The sequence below is a fragment of the Orbicella franksi genome, unplaced genomic scaffold (assembly GCF_964199315.1).
Source record: "Orbicella franksi unplaced genomic scaffold, jaOrbFran1.1 SCAFFOLD_51, whole genome shotgun sequence".
Classification (NCBI taxonomy): domain Eukaryota; kingdom Metazoa; phylum Cnidaria; class Anthozoa; order Scleractinia; family Merulinidae; genus Orbicella; species Orbicella franksi.
The window spans coordinates 79,099-97,273 of NW_027671022.1; the positions used below are offsets into that span (position 1 = coordinate 79,099).

At 40.3% G+C, this 18,175-nt stretch overlaps 4 protein-coding genes across 4 annotated transcripts; 1 reads left to right on the top strand and 3 right to left on the bottom strand.

The window, feature by feature from the left end:
• Window positions 1-3,641: 3,641 nt before the first annotated feature.
• LOC145476864 (uncharacterized) lies at window positions 3,642-5,321 on the bottom strand. Its single transcript, XM_081455455.1, has 4 exons — window positions 5,307-5,321; window positions 5,005-5,201; window positions 4,788-4,900; window positions 3,642-4,548 (listed from the first exon to the last, which is right to left on the bottom strand). Exons 1-4 carry the CDS (start codon window positions 5,319-5,321, stop codon window positions 4,409-4,411), a joined length of 465 nt encoding a protein of 154 aa, XP_081311581.1. The 3' UTR covers window positions 3,642-4,408.
• On the bottom strand, window positions 5,072-6,313 carry LOC145476865 (uncharacterized; the record flags this gene model as incomplete). Its single annotated transcript, XM_081455456.1, has 1 exon — window positions 5,072-6,313. A coding segment is annotated over one exon (933 nt), but the record flags the coding sequence as incomplete, so codon positions are not given.
• A 3,139-nt stretch (window positions 6,314-9,452) lies between these two features.
• On the top strand, window positions 9,453-10,941 carry LOC145476860 (uncharacterized). Its single transcript, XM_081455451.1, has 2 exons — window positions 9,453-9,690; window positions 10,503-10,941. Exons 1-2 carry the CDS (start codon window positions 9,489-9,491, stop codon window positions 10,859-10,861), a joined length of 561 nt encoding a protein of 186 aa, XP_081311577.1. The 5' UTR covers window positions 9,453-9,488; the 3' UTR covers window positions 10,862-10,941.
• A 1,127-nt stretch (window positions 10,942-12,068) lies between these two features.
• Window positions 12,069-17,758, bottom strand: LOC145476857 (uncharacterized). The gene is made up of 3 exons (XM_081455449.1): window positions 16,723-17,758; window positions 14,736-14,841; window positions 12,069-13,755 (listed from the first exon to the last, which is right to left on the bottom strand). The coding sequence occupies exons 1-3, from the start codon at window positions 17,059-17,061 to the stop codon at window positions 13,400-13,402; spliced, it is 801 nt and encodes a 266-aa protein (XP_081311575.1). The 5' UTR covers window positions 17,062-17,758; the 3' UTR covers window positions 12,069-13,399.
• Between the last annotated feature and the right edge of the window lie 417 nt (window positions 17,759-18,175).

Here is an 18,175-nt window from a genome sequence, read left to right on the forward strand (position 1 = left end):
AGCCGTTTATAAGACAATGTATGAGAATGCTTCGAAAATTACTCTAAATACTACGTGTAGAAAATAATTTGAATAAAAAAGCTTACCTTGTGTTTGCTTTATGTTATTTTGATGTCTCTGGGTTCCTGGAGGTGGTTTAGAGCCATTTAGGCGAGTTTTACTTTCTGGCGGTTTGCTTCCCCTAAAGAGAAACGAGAGGCTGGCGACCCACTGGCCCGACGGCCCGCACTCAAAGCTCCGTAAATTCCACAAAAATGGTCTAATCTCGTCAAAATTACCTCATGGCAGCCGTCGATAACTCTTGTTCCCATTCGCTTTCTCCCAATGTTCCAAAGTTTATCTTAACCGCTCGAGAATCGCTGGTTTTCAAGCTCTTACTTTCTATTTCTGCTCCGTCTCGATCCGTAACCGATTATCTTGGGCACAGGATTTCAATTTCTAGCTTAACAACCTCACCATCGTGACAAAGTCGCCTCCAACCGTCGAGAGGCACGGGACATTGGTCAGTTACTCGTTGCCATCTCTCGCTGCAGTTAACAGTACTGTTAGGCGCTAAATTCAGCTGGACATTGTTTGCTCCTTGTATTTTTGCAATTAACAGTGCTTTTAGACGCTAATTTCAGTTAACACCTCAGCACGGTGCAATTTGCATGATCAAAAAATGCCCCGTGCCTCTCCGTGCCGTGCCACCAATTCTCGGGCGGTTAAGATAAACTTTGGAACCTTGGGAGAAAGCGAATGGGAACAAGAGTTATCGACGGCTCCCATGAGGCAATTTTGACAAGATTAGACCATTTTTGTGGAATTTACGGAGCTTTGAGTGCGGGCCGTCGGGCCAGTGGGTCGCCAGCCTCTCGTTTTTCTTTAGGGGAAGCAAACCGCCAGAAAGTAAAACTCGCCTAAATGGCTCTAAACCACCTCCAGGAACCCAGAGACATCAAAATAACGCAATGCAAACACAAGGTAAGCTATTTTATTCAAATTATTTTCTACACGTAGCATTTAGAGTAATTTTCGAAGTATTCTCATACATTGTCTTATAAACGGCTAAAATTGTAACGCGATTGCCAACAGCATAATGTCACGTATTAATCGTATTCAAGGTCTGGGCCGCCTGTGGTTCTTGCGGCGCCATTTGTTTGAAGATATTTCCAAGATGGCGGGACTGGCACGGGCTTCGTAAGATGTTCGTTCATTCACTATTTTGTGTAGTGTGGCGTATTTTGACTATGTTTATTCACAGCGACAGAGTTGAGCTCTTTTGTTGCTTCGTTTGAAACTATCGGAAACCTGGAAAAATCTACCTTCTTGAGATGGCTCTGAATTTGTTGTTGTGTGGTTTTCGTTTGTTTATGTTTTACTGGACTCAGTATCATACGGATCTTGAGCAGATGTTGAAGAAAAATCCGCAAAATATTTGTCAAAATGGACACTGAAAGTTGGAAACTTCCATTAAAGTAGGTCTTCAGCCTGAAGGAGCTCATAATCGTCATTCAGAAACTGTAATTAATTAAATTCGTCAATTTTGTTGGAAAAAAACTACAATAACAACAAAGTTTTAGCAATAGTAGTTGCAAAATTCTCCACACAATGGCCTTTTGCCTTTCATTTTCCTGAAATTTTATTGATTACTTTAAACTAATCTTGAAATCTGATTGGTTGTTTTGTTTTACTGTCCCATTCTCATTGGCTGAGAAAAAGATGCGATTTAGAGCAAAAAATAGTGCGATTCGTGAATAAATCGCGCCATTTAGAGCCAATCAGATTGCAAGAATAGCCAGTGATTTCAAAATGGAGTTAATAAAAAGTTAATTTTTAGACGAAACTGCAAAAATGCAAGAGGTCTTCGATGTTTGGAATTGTAGAAATCTTACACTATTCGCAAAATGTCTTGTAGCAAAAAGCCTTGGAATCTCGCAGCTTGTTCACGCGATTTCAAGCTTCAACAGCTTCGAAAGCCTTCATCCGTGCCGTTAATTCTTCCGTTTTCAAAAGAGAAAGGGAAAAACCTTTAATGAAACGTAGACGGTGATACGTGATGATCTCCGATTATGACAATGGAGGTTTACGCGCGCGCTCCCAGTATAGACGCCATGGTAAAATCATTGAAGCTGGCATGGATCGCTGAACTTTTATCGCAAGCTAGTTCATACTGGACAAATCTGGCGGTCTAAATTTTGTGTTAAGTGTAATTACGATAAATATTTTCTTGCAGATATCCATTACCTATCTATTTACCCCAGTTCCACAAAGAAATCCTTCAGCATCAGTCCTAGAGGAATCCTACAAAGATGTTCTACACCAGGAATTTGTGTTGTGCCATAACACAGACATCTCAAAGTGGACGGATGCTTTAGTTTTTTTGCTAAAAATTGCTCATCTCGTACGAACAATTTATAAAGAAATATCGTTTACGTTGTAATTTCCTTGCGGCCTTTTTCCAAGTTATTTCCAAACTGTCTCAAAAGCACATTTCTAGAGAGAGCAAAAGCAACGTTAACCCCTCTACGAAAAACAGATTTCCTTGCTAAAAATTATCTCCGCTTTCCTCAGAAACCTGTCTAAATCTCCTTAAAATGACAAAAAAACTTCTATAAAGCCGATAAATCAACAAGGACAAAATCCAACCCAGAGCAAGCACAAAATGGGCGCCAGACTTACAAGTAGACAAGATTCTTTTGGAGACTTTTATGGGGAAATGAAAACCATGTGCAAGGACACGTAAAAGGAGACAATATGCTATGTAGATATTGCCCGGCAAATGAACCGGCAATTCAATAATGCACATTCTCCAAAACTGTTCTTGGACTAAACAGTTATAAAGTGGTTCAGCGATGAAAATGCCACCTCGCTATGCTTCTCGCAGATCGAAATAATAATTGGAAGAAAAGCAAATCAAAGAAATGGAGATCTATATTTTGCAAGAAAGCTCAACTTCACCCTGCTGTATACCAAATAATATTTACACCACACAAATTAACACAAGGAATTTTGAAGTTTGCTTTCATAGCAAAGCTTTTTCATAGATACTCGTCGGAAAGTTTACATGTGTAGCAGTGATATTTAAGAGCTCCTGCCTGAGAGCATTGAGAATCTTGCGACAGCGACTATTTTGGCACATTGCTCATAATTCGTCTCAAGATATCCTTTGGTGAGCTGATTTCAAAAATCATAATTTTAAGCTCCAGCGTTTTTTTTTATTTTCGAAAAAAATTCGAAAGTTTGAAAATGCGGTCAAAGTGCGTTTTCCACCAAATGGAATGCCCCAAATAACACAAAAAGACGAAGCGTTGGTAAAGTCTTGAAATTTAATCAATTACTGTTAAATTTTACTCAGGCATAGAATAGCTATTTCTCTTTACGTCTAACGTAATAAATATGTCAAATGCTCCAATATTCTTGATTTTCAAGCCATCCTAAAAGCGCGTGCGACGACCCCTTAATGAGAGGCAAAATATTGGCTAATTTTGAATGGGGTTTACATATATCCGCATATTATGTGAATGTTTAAATATGTAGATTGAAACTATTTTATGTAAATGTTGGAATATGTGATAATTTAATTTCTCTTATATACCGAACGAAAATCTCGCCGATGATCAGCGCGAGGTAATTCTGTCTGTATAATAAATCAACCAAAATCTCGCCGATGTTCAGCGGCGAGATAGTTCTGTCTGTATAATAAAGGAGCCAAAATCTCGCCGATGTTCGGCGGCGAGGTAGTTCTGTCTGTATAATAAAGCAACCAAAATCTCCTCGATGTCCGGCGGCGAGGTAGTTCTGTCTGTATAATAAAGGAACCAAAATCTCGTCGATGTTCAGCGGCGAGTTAGTTCTGTCTGTATAATAAAGGAGCCGTCGTAAGGGTCTGTTAATAAGGAGGAAGGGTAACCCTAATGCCAGAGTTAAAGTCAAAGTCTCTAGCACTCGACAGTTTGTTGTTTTGTATCGGCTTGCTTATGAGACAGCCAGAATATACTAAGATGACAAACCCTAGCCGAGCGTGAATGTTACTCTTGCACCTGGGTTATATGTTGTCCTTGCAAACACTCGGATAGGTACGACTCAGCTACCTGAACAACTTAATTTCAATTCCATAAAACAAAATATGTTCTACACGCTGACGATCAACAATTAATCACCAAAATTGTTTATATTTTGTTTGGCGCTAAAGTTTTCGATATGTTTGTTGCTACTGTCGCTAAAATTTCCTTAAGCAGAATTGTTTATAGTCTTGCTCTCAAACGCGTTCTAAAATTAAGAAAAAAAATGGTGTCTGGATGATAAAGAGCTTGAAATCAAAATTTGGTTTTGCTTGTTAACTCGCGCTAGGATAACCCTACTAATACGGTACCCTCCCTTCTTGTAAACAGGCCTAAGTAGAGTCCTTGTGGATCGTAGGGTTTGCTCATTGTTGACAAGAACAGTTCTGTGTTATGTCCTTTAGTAATTCCATGTAGGGAGCTCTCCTGCGCACGAGAGGCTGTGGTACATCTAGGCCCACGCCCTCGCATAAACGCTGCAGCGTTGGTGACTTGACTTGAGTATCTTCAAGGTATCACCTTTCGCCATTGAACAAAGATCGAACTGGTCATACCTAATGGGATGCTGGATCTGTCTCGCTGTGGCCGCCACGTCTCTGGCGCTAGGGAAATTTGTCTCCTCTTCTGATGCCTGGATATCTAACTCATCCATATCTTGCTGGCGAGCGGCAGCATTAAGACGCGAAAAGTGAGAAGCGATCTGCGAGGCTGTAAGGAATTCTGATGACTGGAAAAGTCGCAGACAGTCAGCACCACGAGCACGGCGCATTTCACGAGCAACGACCTCCGCATCGAGTTTTCGGCCTGTTGTTTGGCCCATATGAAATTTAGCCAAAAGGTAGGACTTTTGTTTATCGCTGAAACGATAAGCTTTTTTGACAGTTCTTAGAGCCTATCCCTCCTTGGCAGCTGCAATAGGGTAATCCTGGGTAAGCGTTGAGGTTTTTAGGGTCGGTAATACGCCAACGCCCTCCTCCAGGGAGGACTTGTCACCCATTTTGGTTGATCTATCAGAGTATGTCTCTCAGGTGATCGTCTGCATTTCTCAAGGGACAAGTGCTTTTCAAACGCCGATACCCGTTGAAAGATTCGCACGCACCCATCCTGGGAACATGAATAAGCCCCAGCAACCTTATTGCTCTCCTCTGGATTGACATTCTACATTTCCTCCGTGCTGGCTTCGGGAGTTGTGGCTTTGGTCGACTTGTTACATAAAGGTTTGAAGTCTCCCGGGGAAAATGCTGCCACTAGTCCGCTCCTGACTAGGTTCTGAAACATGATGAGACACACATCCACATTATATTTCAATCCAGAAACAAGTAGCAATGCAGTTATTGTTATTGGTAATAACAGGTGTTGAAGAGGTATTGTTTGATTTCTATTGTCTGGGCCGTGTCTTGCGTCTCGGCAATGGTGTCCATAAAAACCAGTCGGACTCCCTCCAATCCTCCATGAGAAATCAATGCAATTTTCATGTCATTTGCAGTGCACACGTCCTGCCCTTCATTTATGTATGCCCTGATATGAAATTTGCATGACGCAGCCAATCGATCTGCCGTACCTTGACCGCCTTGTGGATCGCTAAAATCAATGCCTGCCACCCGAATTCCGCAACGTGTTCCCATATGTCGGCACGCCAGGATTGTACGAGAAGAATGGTAACACCCCGCGTTATCCTGACGAAAAAAGGCCGTGCTGATTTCCGGGTGCTCCCGCTTAAGTGTGGTCAGTACGTGGTGCATGGTGGCTACGACTGCAGAGCTTCCCTGGCTACGTGACTGGATGACGTGGATGAACCCTTGCCACTGTAGGACCCCTTCTATTCTTCGGTATACGACTGATATGTGCCAGGAAATACCACGCTTGCCAAACCAGTTTGCTTGCGACTCTCGGTTCCTCTGCGGCAAAACCTTCATTGCCCAGTCGTTTACAATGAAAACCGTTTCTTGGTTGAGGGCATCGATGATATCCAGGCGAGCCTGATCTTGGTGTGCTGATCGTAACAAATGACATTTCCATGACTGGATGGCAAGCGTAGCTTGGTTGGTAAGATACACAGCTTCGTCCCTGTCGTCATTCGTGTAAAACGGCGCCTTAGCCACGGCTTCCGAAATGGCAGCCAGCGTAGAATTTAGGTTTTCGCACTGCTCGCATACGTCCTCAGTCGTGTCTGTGATCGCTAGCTGCCGAAGGTCTGGGTTGGTGCAATCGCTAAGGGCAAACACACTGCACTGATTGGCTACCTCGAAGTTGGTGCTGATGTGAACCTGTCAAGGACTGCATGTGGGCACTACCGGTTCAAAAATAGCATAAATGACGCCACTCACCAGCTCTCGCCAACAGCAACTTCCTCTCTGTATTGATACCCTCATGCCCGCTTAGTTTGAAGCTTGCCAAATGACTGCTGACATCGCTCGTGCAGTCCTTTAGACTAACGCACTCGAGGTGTCCTGGATAGTCGCTCGATTTCCCGCAAGTACTGGACCTACCTTGTAGCGTAATGTAGCTAAGGAAAAATGGCATATGAAAACTACAAACACTTAGGAGGACAAAATGGCACAGCTAAGCCAACAGCAGGACTGGTCCAGTTCAATATAGCCAATAATTTAATCGCACCTTGGTGTGCGCGTGACTTGGCTGTTGTGTTACTTCGTAAATAACTTCCGGGAAGATTTCAAACACATCTGGCTCCTACAACGGACGCTTTAATGTTAGCTGAAAGCTGGAGCGATAGCAAGTAGATGGGAAAACGGGCTTTGGTGCGTATTTTGTGTTTATTTTAGAAATATATTTATATGACTGTGCGTGATTTGCGAGGGATCGAGAAGTTGTAGGTGAAAGGTCAAATTAGGTCAAATTACAGTCCAGTCGGAAAATGAGAAATAACAAATAAGTGTACACCATTGCGCGTAAATTAAGCGCTGTTAGAAACTCACGACATATTATCTTCTACCAAATTTTGTTTGGAGAGATCTGAAATGCATTCATAAAGTTGAAAATACATCCGAGAAGCGACGACCATTTCCACAATGTTTACAAAGCAGGTCGCCATGTCATTTTGAAATTGTGTTCCCACAACAACTTATCTTGAAATCACGCGATAAATATATCTTTTAGGGTTTTATTTCGTAAGTTGCTAAGAAATAACGATAATCCAGTCACTCAAATGTACAAAGCAGCGAACATTGAGGTTTCCGTCTTTCTTTACGTCGAAATGTAAATAAACATTTTGAAAGATGTGCTGAACATTGTTCGTAGATTCCAGGTTTTTTCAAAGGGAAACAGTTCAAGTCCGACCTTGGGATTTGGCAGGATAACAGTTAAAAGACAAGTGTTTTTCAGCTGTAAAGTTAGATTCTGAAATAATTAGGTACCAGAAAGGGTTTTATCCAGTCAAAAATAGCCAATATTTTGCCGCTCGTTAATAGGTCGACGGAAGTGTTTTTTGAATGGCTTGAAACTTATAATAATAGAGCATTTGACATATCTTTTAACTTTAGCTGTAAAGAGGAATAGCTATTCAATATCTGAGCAAAATTTACCAGCAATTGACTAAATTTCAAGAATTTACCAACGCTTCGTCTTTCTGTGCTATTTGGTGAATTCTTTTGCGCGCAAAACGCACTTTGACCGCATTTTCAAACTTTCGCATTTTTTTTCAAAAACAAAAAAGTGCTGGAACTTAAAATTATGATTTTTGAAATCAGCTCACCAAAGGGTATCTTTAGGCAAAATATGAGCAATGTGCCAAAATAGTCGCTGTCGCAAGATTCTCAATGCTCACAGGCAGGAGCTCTTAATTAATACTTAAATTTTTTGACGAATATGATGTACACAAGTGTTGTGTGAGTGGGCACTTTTGTGTTCTAGAACAAAAACTTACTTATAAGCTTGTAACATAAACAGTATAATATTTTACTTTAAATATTGTTATAAGCGCTCTTAACGAATATTTTAATGCACAACAAGTTATGCATGTTTTTGTGTAAGTAACGTGTACGTAGAATTGTAACTGTTTCCTTAATTTGTTTTGTATCATTAAAAAATAAATGAAAAACTAGAGACTCGAACTACGACCAAGCTTAGAAGAACGTTACGAAGGGATAAATTGCGCGACCACAAAATAGCCGATTCAACAAAAGCCCTAGAAAAAATGCTAATGCAAACAGAAATTTTATGAACCGTGTTTTAATAAAAAAAAAAGGCCTTCTTAGGGCAGCCCTAGTCAAAACCAAGGATAAATTGAGATTTTCACTCTCTTTTCGTCAGAATAATTAAAGAGAGGAACAGGATTTCTTGGGAAATAGCGGAAGCGAATGATTTTATTACTTTTAGAGGTAGACTGAGAAGGCTTTTTGTCATAAGTTTGAACTGTACCTATAATTGTATTTATAACATTTTTATCATATTTAGATTGTATGCATTGAGTAAGGAATGTCCTCAGTGGGGATAGCCTTTGAAGTTTTCTTTTACATAATAAATTTGATTGTATTGTGTTGCGTGATACCTGAAATTAAAAGATTTGAGAAACATGTGATGAAACCACTTAAGGTCATTCTACTGAAATAGAACCTGCACTGAGATTTTTGTCAAACTTTACCTATTGACTGTCTGTATTGTAGGGGCTTAAATTTGGAAATAAAAATGAGGCTGCTAGGGGTCCCCATATTCGTTTAGGAGCAACTGCACCTTGTCTATACCCGATACAAATCCTTACAATAGCACGATAATTATAGTTACGATTGCTTGCTAAATTCACGTTTCCGACGATTGTTTCTTGCTCAACACTGAGAATTGGCCCATATTTATTTTACACGGAGAAATTTATTACTCAATTCAACACAACAGAAAAAAATGATAGGTCACCGTACTTGTTTTCGAGAAAATGACGATTTACCTCTATGGCGAGGTCCAGCTGCAAAGAAAAAGCCGCCATTTTTTAATGCGCACGCGCTAATCACGCGTGAAATTATGCGCAGTAGGGATGCGCAATGCAATACTGGGGAATGACCTTAAGCCCACATGATGAGCTTCATCTTTGTGGCTCGTGACGTCAGCGAGCGCGTGAGCTATAAGAGACACAGCCTAATAACATAAAATGATTTGACTGGTCGGGTTCATGTCGCTGATGACGATATGTCTACTTTCATCAGTTGTAAGAATAGTGTGTTAGCAGCAGTAGCGGTATTGTATCTGTTAGTTGTATTATTATTATTATTTTTTTTTGGGCCCTATTAGTAATATCGTTGGTTTTTAGAATTAACTCCAGTAAAAAAATTTGTTATATATTTGATTGGTATTTTAATTTGTAATTTATAAGTAGTGATAGAGAGTGATGTAAGTAACTTTAGTTTTGTTTTTGTAAAACTGTACATAAAGTGTAGTATCGCAATAAAAAAAAAGTTCCTTTCCGACAGCACAGAGGCCAATGCATCACTTGTCTTCATGATCAAGATGATGGCGAGAATCTTTGTTCAGATGTTTTCTTTACTTATTTTGTTTCAAGCTGGAGACGTAACTCTTTCCGCGACTGTCAACGGACAATGCGACTTGTGCAGTCTAAACAACCAGCTGCTGGAGGAGGTAAACGATTTGAAGAAAGAACAGAGCGCAATAAAGGGTCTAATAGGACAGATTATAAGACCAGGTGAGGCATGACTCAAGCTAAGTGAGGCTAACATCATACAAACAAACAGACAAAGAAACAAACGAACGACCTGCCAACAACAAAAAAGAAAAATATTTCTACTGCTACGCCGAAATTGTGCAAGGAGATAAAGTTATAGTCCAATGTGCAACCTAATACCAATTACGTCTCGTGGTTTTACAAAGTTTTGCGGGATAGAATTTTGTTGCTGGTTTTCACGTGATATCATCATTGTAATGCAACTAGAGCAAGATAAATTGCAAATTTATTTAGAAACGAAGCAACATCAGCCCTAGCTTGTTTTCAGGCAAATCCTCTACCTTAGTCGAATTGGACTAACAACAAACTTAACCCGCATATGACACCGGGTCAGAAGGGAAACCGGGCCATACTGGTCAGTGGTGAGAGGTGAGCACTTCCACTGCTCCGATCCCTGCTCCAGTTTTCTCCGTAAGCCACAGAAGCGCGGTCAAAGTACGTGAATCTTAGCTGATGATACTCCGCTACAGCCGTTTCAGTTGCCAGGCAAGCATTGCATGATTTTAAACGAAATTCTGTCCTGGCTTTGCATGGCTATGTAGATAGGTCCGTAATGTTATGGTGAGAATTAAACCACACATGAAAGGTGCAAATTACAGAACCGAAATGAAGATACGTAGATCAGCTGACTGGTACTTGAAATAGAACATCTGGTTAACGGAATGGCAGTTTTTGGATCAGCTGACTGGTACTTGAAATAGAACATCTGGTTAACGGAATGGCAGTTTTTGGAAGTAGAAGGAAAACAGTTGCATCTCATTATTTTTCTTAAGCTTGCAAGTTCGACTTTGAAGATGGAATCGATGACTGGAAGAGGACTGGTACAGCGTTTAATAACCAGCCGACCTATGGTGATAACCCTATAGCTAGGAACAAAGGACAACCTGCGAGTCAACAAGGGGACTGGTGGATTGGAGGATACGAAAACCGACCCTCCAAATCAGCTCCCGCCGGGACAATTCAAGGTGACGGACCCCAAGGAGCTCTTTCTTCCCCAGACTTCACCATCACGAGCCATTACATCTCGTTCCTGTTTGGTGGAGGCTGTGACAGAAACACAATTCGTGCAGAACTGATCATCGACGACAAGGTATATATGCAGTATGTTTCTACTTTAAATCTGTGTGCATAATGGTATCTTTCGTCAGCTACTTCATCGTCATTGACCAGACGCCGTTCACGAGGTACAATCTCGCACTGGCACTATTTAAACCCTTACCGTGCCAAAAATTGGGACAAAATCATTTCTTAAAATTATTTAAGGGTGTTAAACGAAACCTAGTTACACTTGATTAAAACGAAAAAGAACGCAAACGAGGGTAAAACAGCCAGTCAGAACATAGTTGCCATGGAAACCTCCCAGTCTCCTCCTTCAGCCTTACGACATCGTATCAGCAAGCAAACTGATGCGTTTAATTATATACTTACCTGCTTCAATCATAACAATAAAGCAAGGCTGATTACTACGTAGAAAGCTTAACGGGACAACGACATGTTTGCGAATTAGCCCATGTGACATGCAAAACGTGTGTCATTTTACAATAGGCAAAATCCAGAATATCACGTCGTTGTCGCGATAAGGACATTGTGACATTGGCCAATTCGCAAACATTTGGATTTGAGTTTCATCTGATGTCATTACCGTTGTGCAAGTGGTGGACGATCGGTCAGCCAGCCGATTGCTTCACTTTCTGCCACACCGTGTTGACGAGACCCAACAAGGTCGAAACAGCTGTCCATGGTTGCAATTCTTGGCTTTCAGTTTGGACTCTACCATGTCGTCGTACCGTCAAGCTTTCTACATAGTAATCACCCTTGCTTTATTGTCATGTTTCTATTTTTTGGCTGATGAGATCTTTTACAGATCCTGCGTACACCGGCAGCATTTTCGTTTGCGGTCTCTTGCATCATTGTATTCAATCACAACCACTCTTGCAAAAGACAAAATAAAGCAACATCCTGAAATTGGAGAGATAACAAACTAAAATTTATCATAAAGTAAGACGTTTGACACCGTGTCAAGAGCGACTCAGAAAAATACAATATAAGCTTTGAATCGACAAAAACAGCCTTAAAACTCCTAAACTAATATATAGATTTAGCCAAGCCTAAAAGCGGAGCTCCTGGAGCGGGCTGTTTAAAGCCCGATTAAGGCCCTGTTTACAACAAGTTAACCTGACATGAGCGCGCGATCCAATCTAACTTCAAAAAATACGAGACTGCGATGAGCTGCAAACTTGAGCCCGCGATATGATCAGCAGATACCTTGTTTTGACAGGTGTCAATTGATCATAACATGGATGTCCAAGGTCAAAGAAGTACATGGTAAACCAAGGCTGCATGTCCGCCATGGCCGCCATGTTGCGCGACTCCGTCGTCGTCGCCGCCGTCGCCGTCGTGCGTACGCGTCCACGAGCAAAATGAGAAAATCAACTCATGGGTCTCCTTTTCTTTCCTACATGAGTATGGGGCTCCGCTTGGCAGAGCTCCGCTATAATGTCGTACAGACTTTTAGCAAAATCCTGTAAACATCTCGCAACTAATGTAGTGATTTATTTGAGCCACAAAAGAACTCTCAATTCATTTTCTAAGCCACTTTCAGTTTTTCTAAATTGTTTATCAATAGTATTCGCTTAAAGATCGAGTCTGGAAAAAATCTGATATCACTTAAAGGTTTGCAATGATCCGTCCACCGGAGATACTTGCATATGTTGCGATATTATCTCAGGTCTTATTCACAGCTCATGTCGCCTCTCAAATCGTCAAAGTTAATGTGACCCCAATCGCCTGAGCTGAAGTCAACCAGTTTGACGCGAGCGCGTTGTCCAATGAAAGCCGCGACGTCCCAGAACGTGCGAGTCATTCCCTCCGTGCAAAACCTGGATGAAGCTTTTCTGACAACATGCAAAACGGAGGCAATATATATATTCCATGGAGGAAAAAAACATATTTTGTCTTCTTTTTAGTGTGGCTAGAGCGAGATTACACATCTGACGAGAAAAGAGGCATTTATTTGAGAAAACCACATTTTGGATAACAAGGGATACTGTGCGAACACTCGTCACAGAATCGGAGCATGTTTCCACGACTATTTTTACTGCATCCATAATTGGCGCATCGCAAAATTTGAATCCCTGGTGCTTTATGGTTTCTTCGTTTGAATTCCCGGGTTTTACCTCGATTCACCGGCGTTCAGGTGGAGGAAGCTTTTTCGCCCTACCCTCCTCCCCTGGTGCCGGTTGACAGCGCTACCCTGCCTCTCACTGCATACCTTAGCTGCCACAGTTGTCACGGACTCCTCCTACCACGATGGGGTAATGGGGTATGCAGTGGGAATAAATTACTATTTTTTCACTACTCTTTTTACAACTCGATTTCGTTTAGAAAACAGCGGGAGAAGAAGAGAGGAAAATTATTAAACGGGACAGCTCGTGCTAATTCTGTGTCTCTTGTTGTAGGGCTTTTATCACCGAAATTAATTGTAGCAGTTCTCGTTAGCTGCTTTTGTTGTATTATTATAGCAGCTGTCATTGGTCTAAGCCTAGGGGCATTGTTTCTGTTGTTTGTTCTGTTGTTTCGTTACAAAGAGTATCGAGCCATTCATTGGAGACCCTACAATAGATTGACTTGAATAAACGGTAAAGGTTTTTCTAACTTAGGTAATAATGATTCAATGTCTAACACGGAGAGAGAATGAGACACTGCTCACCAAACTGTTGACAATTAACTCTACACGAGAGAATGATTCATTACAAGCTCCACCAATCAGGAACGAGATGTTTTTGCCAATGATGGTAAACTGTGGGGAAGTAAGAGTTCCTCGGGGGTCGTCCCCTTGAGAACGTCCGGGCGAAGTTTCTTTAGAGGGTCGGTTTTCAAATCCCCCAATCCACCAGTCCCCTTGTTGATTGGCAGGAGAGGAGTAGCCGCGAGCTGTAGGGTTATCACCATAGGTCGGTTGGTTGTTGAACGCTGTACCAGTCTTCTCCCAGCCACCAATTCCATCTTCGAAGTCGAACTTGCAAACTTCGAGGAAAAAAATCTCATGTTTAGCAGTGTTTGAGTAGTTAACAAACAGTATCATCATGAATAAATTCAGTAGAGGAGCTGGTTGGTTTGTCGCAATCATATCTAATGATTTTAGTTATTTTCACACCCGAAAGTTTTCTTTTAAGGTATGGTAGAAACCAATCACTTTGAAGGATTTTCTTTGCTGGCGAATCTATATTTACGATCGCTCGTTTGCAAGCCAAAAATAAAGCCTCTTCGAAGTCTTTGGGTCAGAACATTTTCCCAGTATAGACTGTCTACAGATGTTGATTGATTTATTGATTTATTGATTTATTTTTATTTATTTATTTATTTATTTTTCCTAAGAGTTCTTTTTCTTCCAGCGTGCGAGCGATGCTATGCGGGTGCGAGACAGGCGCAAACTGAAAAATTAAACGAAGTCCACAGACCCGCTATTTCAGTTGATCTTTCCCCAACCCCACTCCCACGTATAACTCACTCAATTGGTTAATTTTTCGCTAAGCTTGTGATCTCGACGAACTCACGGCAAAATAGACGGTACACTATTCTCAGTAGAATTATGAAAAGATAACAGGAGAAATGTTGGGTGAATTGAATTCCAGACAAAGAGAAGGCCCACCTTTAGTTGGTGATCAAGTTTGGATTGTCATGCTCTTTTCGAGAAAGAATTGTGGTTAACTGGCTGCTCAATAATATTATTCTGGATTGGCATGTCCCAAAGTATAGTCGCTGTTTGGTTTTCTGTCACAGTAGCTGGTTCATGTTCGTAGTGTTTTTATTATTATTATTACTTTTTGATTTTTTGTTGTTGTTGTTGTTGTTTTTGATGAGTGGGGAGAGAGGACAGAGGAGTGGAAAGAATAGGAGGAAAGAATGTTTTTCTTTTGAACCTAAATGTTCATTTGGGAATTCTCTCTACAACCATTTAGAATTACATTCTCAACACATGTTTTCTTTTCTTTTCTTTTCAGTACCTTCACAGCGAGTGCCAGCGTATCCCGCTTTACAAACACAGTGATAAGTGGTCCACACAGGGTCAGGAACACAGGCACCGTTCTTCCGACAGGGACTTTGGCATGGCTGCAGTTAGGGAGAAAAAAATACAATTCAAAATGCAGTGGGTTTCTTGTTTAAATTTTGTAATAGTCTTTTTTTCATTTGTGAGTCTTCTGCTTGACGCTTAAAAGAACATTTTTTCTAGGAATAGGATATAGAGAAAGAGCATGGAATTCGAAATTTAAAAAAATCAAATACCTTTAGACAAGTCTCAACAAATAGTATGGCTTATTATGAATTTTAACTAAAAACAATTTAGTGTGATACTTTATTTAAGGAACTTTATGTTGCGAACCGTATATTTAAAGACTATTTCATCAAATTTTAACCCACCAACTAACTGCAAATGTTTGTCACAATTTATCTACAACAGGTTTAAGCATTATGTATCTATTATACATATTCTATATATACATGTATCCGTTTTAATATACTTTTGATTCTGTTTCCGAGGTCATCCCGGAGTCATGGAAAGATCGAGTCTTAGATGGGTGGTCCAAAACTTCAACTTAATAAAGTCACCTATGACAGTTTACGGAATGTACAACCCCATGAAATAGACCCTCATTTAACAACCAGCTGGAAAAACCTACAATTTACCCTCCTAACCTCAATGTCCTTCAAGTTAAGGAAGGGAATCTCCTCTCTCTCTACCCTACCGTCATCGAAAAACAAAAAAACAAAAAACAAAAGGCCCGGACATGCTAAAGTAGAAATAGCAGCTGAACAGGCCACATTCAATGGCTGAGATCAAGTTGTGAATGTAAGAGCATACTTTCGTCTGTCTGGATCGAGCCCAAAATTAATTTCAAGTAAAGAGACTTTTCAGTGCTGCCCTCTCTATCTACATTTCTATTGACACTACACAGAAAGTCAAACATTGGGCGGAATTCACCTGAATACAGATCGATGCACGATGCTTATACTACAGTATAATATCAGTTTTCGGTGTTCAACGACGCCTAACGCGTTTCACCTTAATATACAATAGTCTGTCATTTATTATGTTGAGAATATTGGCGCCGTTGACCTACTATAAGCTTTCGTTATATATATATATATATATATATATATATATATATATATATATATATATATATATATATATATATATAGGTCAGTCTGTACAGTCGCTCAAAAGATAGCAATAGCTATTTGAGAGAAAACTCCTCTTCATAGTTTGCGAAGATGTAAGTGGCTCGCCACTGCTTTGTCAATGACAAACGTGACTAGCTTTCCTAGCATCCAAGTAACTGAGCAGTCAACCAGTACTTTCAACCAGTCAATTAGTCGACACTTGATTCCAGAAGCAACTCAGAAAATTTCCAATTTCGAATGTTTCAAGTTTATTGATTTCAGTTTGGAATCGCTTTCGCTTCTAAGTCGTCTTGTTTGTAGTCTTGACACGACAGCAATGTCAGTACCAATTATTAAACTGTACCATGGAAAATACTTTGTTCAAATTTTTCTTTTGATCGTGGAGTGGCATCACAAAACTCACTGTTTCCCTGTGCTCATAAGTTCGTCTTCTGATATTACTATATATATACGGATACTCGTCGGTCAAAATCGTACGTGAGTACTCACCATGGAGGAAACAATGTATATTTTTTCAGAAGCGCGTGGCTTTGACAACGGCAGCCACGCACAGAAATTAACAGATAACTGTGAGCCTAGGTGCTTTTCAAAATCGTAATGACATCGTGAATATAAATGCCTTGCGTAAATTTTAACTAAATCGCTAGTGATACCTTGTATATTTACTGACACCTGCCGCCTTTTCCACAGCTATCACAAATTGTATTTATGACGCATTTGTACAATTTGCAATAAAATGGCAAGAGCTGGCAGTTGTCACGTACTTAAGCTGATGTAAACAGCTGAAAATGGCTTCTAACAAATCACCTTGATAGGCATTGAGAACGTGACTCCTTCTTCATGATTGAACTCTGTATTTTCATCGACAATAGAGTGTTCGTTCAGTTCACAGGTTCCGTTGTGCTCATCTTTAGAAGACACTTTGAAGTTCGTGGAGGAACACCAGTCTGTTTCTATACATGAGCGAGTGCACGATATCAGACTAGGTGATTCAAAGCGTTTAAAAACGTGGCCATAAAGACGCTTATTTTCCTTTGTCTCAAAAAATGCTGAACGATAATATGCGGAGTCTTCTTCGTCGCTGAAAACTTGCGTAGTTATCGTCCTTTGAAACAGGATAAACAACAGAAGGTGTTTGACCTCCATTGCCGGCGAAAACTAATACCAATTATGGAGTTTAGAGCGGGTTTCAATTAAGTGTCGTAAAACCAAAACCAAAGTACTCGCTCTAGCTAGCCAATCACAAAGGACACAGATAATCCAATGAACCAACCAAAACTCGAAGTAATTAGGTGTAGCTGAAGCAAAGCGGGGCAAAACATGTGCGAACGAGCCACGATTGGTTTTGGTTTTACTGCTGATTTGATAAAAAAGTGGCGCATTTTTTTCTCTCAGTCAATCGTGTAGCGTGGCAATGCAAAAAAAAAAAAAAATCATTTTGCAAAGTCATTCAAGTGAAAACTGATCTAATCAACTTCTCACTGGTTTGTTTAAAGTGCTGCAAGCGTAACACGTTTGAGGGCTCTATGATTGGTCGTTCTCAGTTGAAGTGATACTCGGAAGTGAAATGGTCTGCAGCAAGCAACTCACGTCATCTTTTATTGTGTGCCCCAATTATTAGCTGAGTTCGTAGCTAGCTGGAATTCGAAGACGAGGTGGAGACAGTGCATGCGACAATTTCCGAAGCCTTGTTTGGTTTGTTATATTTAAAACGAGTTTACATTGAAGAGACGTTTCATCCTCGATGCAAAAACTTTCAGTACGTGTTAATTCAAACAAGATGGAAATGATTTTCTTTGACCGTTATTGTTGCCTCAGCAACCCTATTTTGTAAAACAGGCAAGGTTTGAGGGTAACTCTTTATGCCTTAATTACAGAGAAACTCATCAAGCCTCGATTCACTCGGCTATTTCCATCTTGCTGGAAAGGAAATGCACATTGTCGAATGCAAAAACTTTCAGTACGTGTTTCTCTTATCAAAACAGAAAATTTAATTCTACAGTTGTTTATTTTTGACCATTAACGTTGCCTAAGAAACCCTATGTTGTAACGCAGGCAAAGTTTCCAGCTTAATTGAAAGCGTCTAGATTACAGATCTTATACCAGTTTTTTTTCTTTTTTCTTTTTTTTTTTTTTTTCATCTTGCTGGGAAAAAAAATGCTTTTCACATTGTAGCATGCCAAACTTTTGCTCGTGGTCGCTGTTTATTTATTCATCTGAGACAGCTGTACCAGTAACAGACAGCTGTTCGTCTTTAGCA

Excerpts from the sequence above, each read along its gene's own strand:
- LOC145476864 (XM_081455455.1), bottom strand. Across the intron at positions 4,901-5,004 it reads CCCTGGAGGAGGGCGTTGGC|CGATAAACAAAAGTCCTACC; the intron begins GTATTACCGACC and ends TTATCGTTTCAG. Across the intron at positions 4,549-4,787 it reads CCGTGCTCGTGGTGCTGACT|ATACTCAAGTCAAGTCACCA; the intron begins GTCTGCGACTTT and ends GATACCTTGAAG.
- LOC145476860 (XM_081455451.1), top strand. The coding sequence starts at position 9,489 with ATGATCAAGATGATGGCGAGAATCTTTGTTCAGATGTTTTCTTTACTT. Across the intron at positions 9,691-10,502 it reads AGGACAGATTATAAGACCAG|CTTGCAAGTTCGACTTTGAA; the intron begins GTGAGGCATGAC and ends ATTTTTCTTAAG.
- LOC145476857 (XM_081455449.1), bottom strand. The coding sequence starts at position 17,061 with ATGGAGGTCAAACACCTTCTGTTGTTTATCCTGTTTCAAAGGACGATA. Across the intron at positions 14,842-16,722 it reads CGTTCTCAATGCCTATCAAG|CCATGCCAAAGTCCCTGTCG; the intron begins GTGATTTGTTAG and ends CCCTAACTGCAG. Across the intron at positions 13,756-14,735 it reads CGCTGGCACTCGCTGTGAAG|TTTGCAAGTTCGACTTCGAA; the intron begins GTACTGAAAAGA and ends TTTTCCTCGAAG.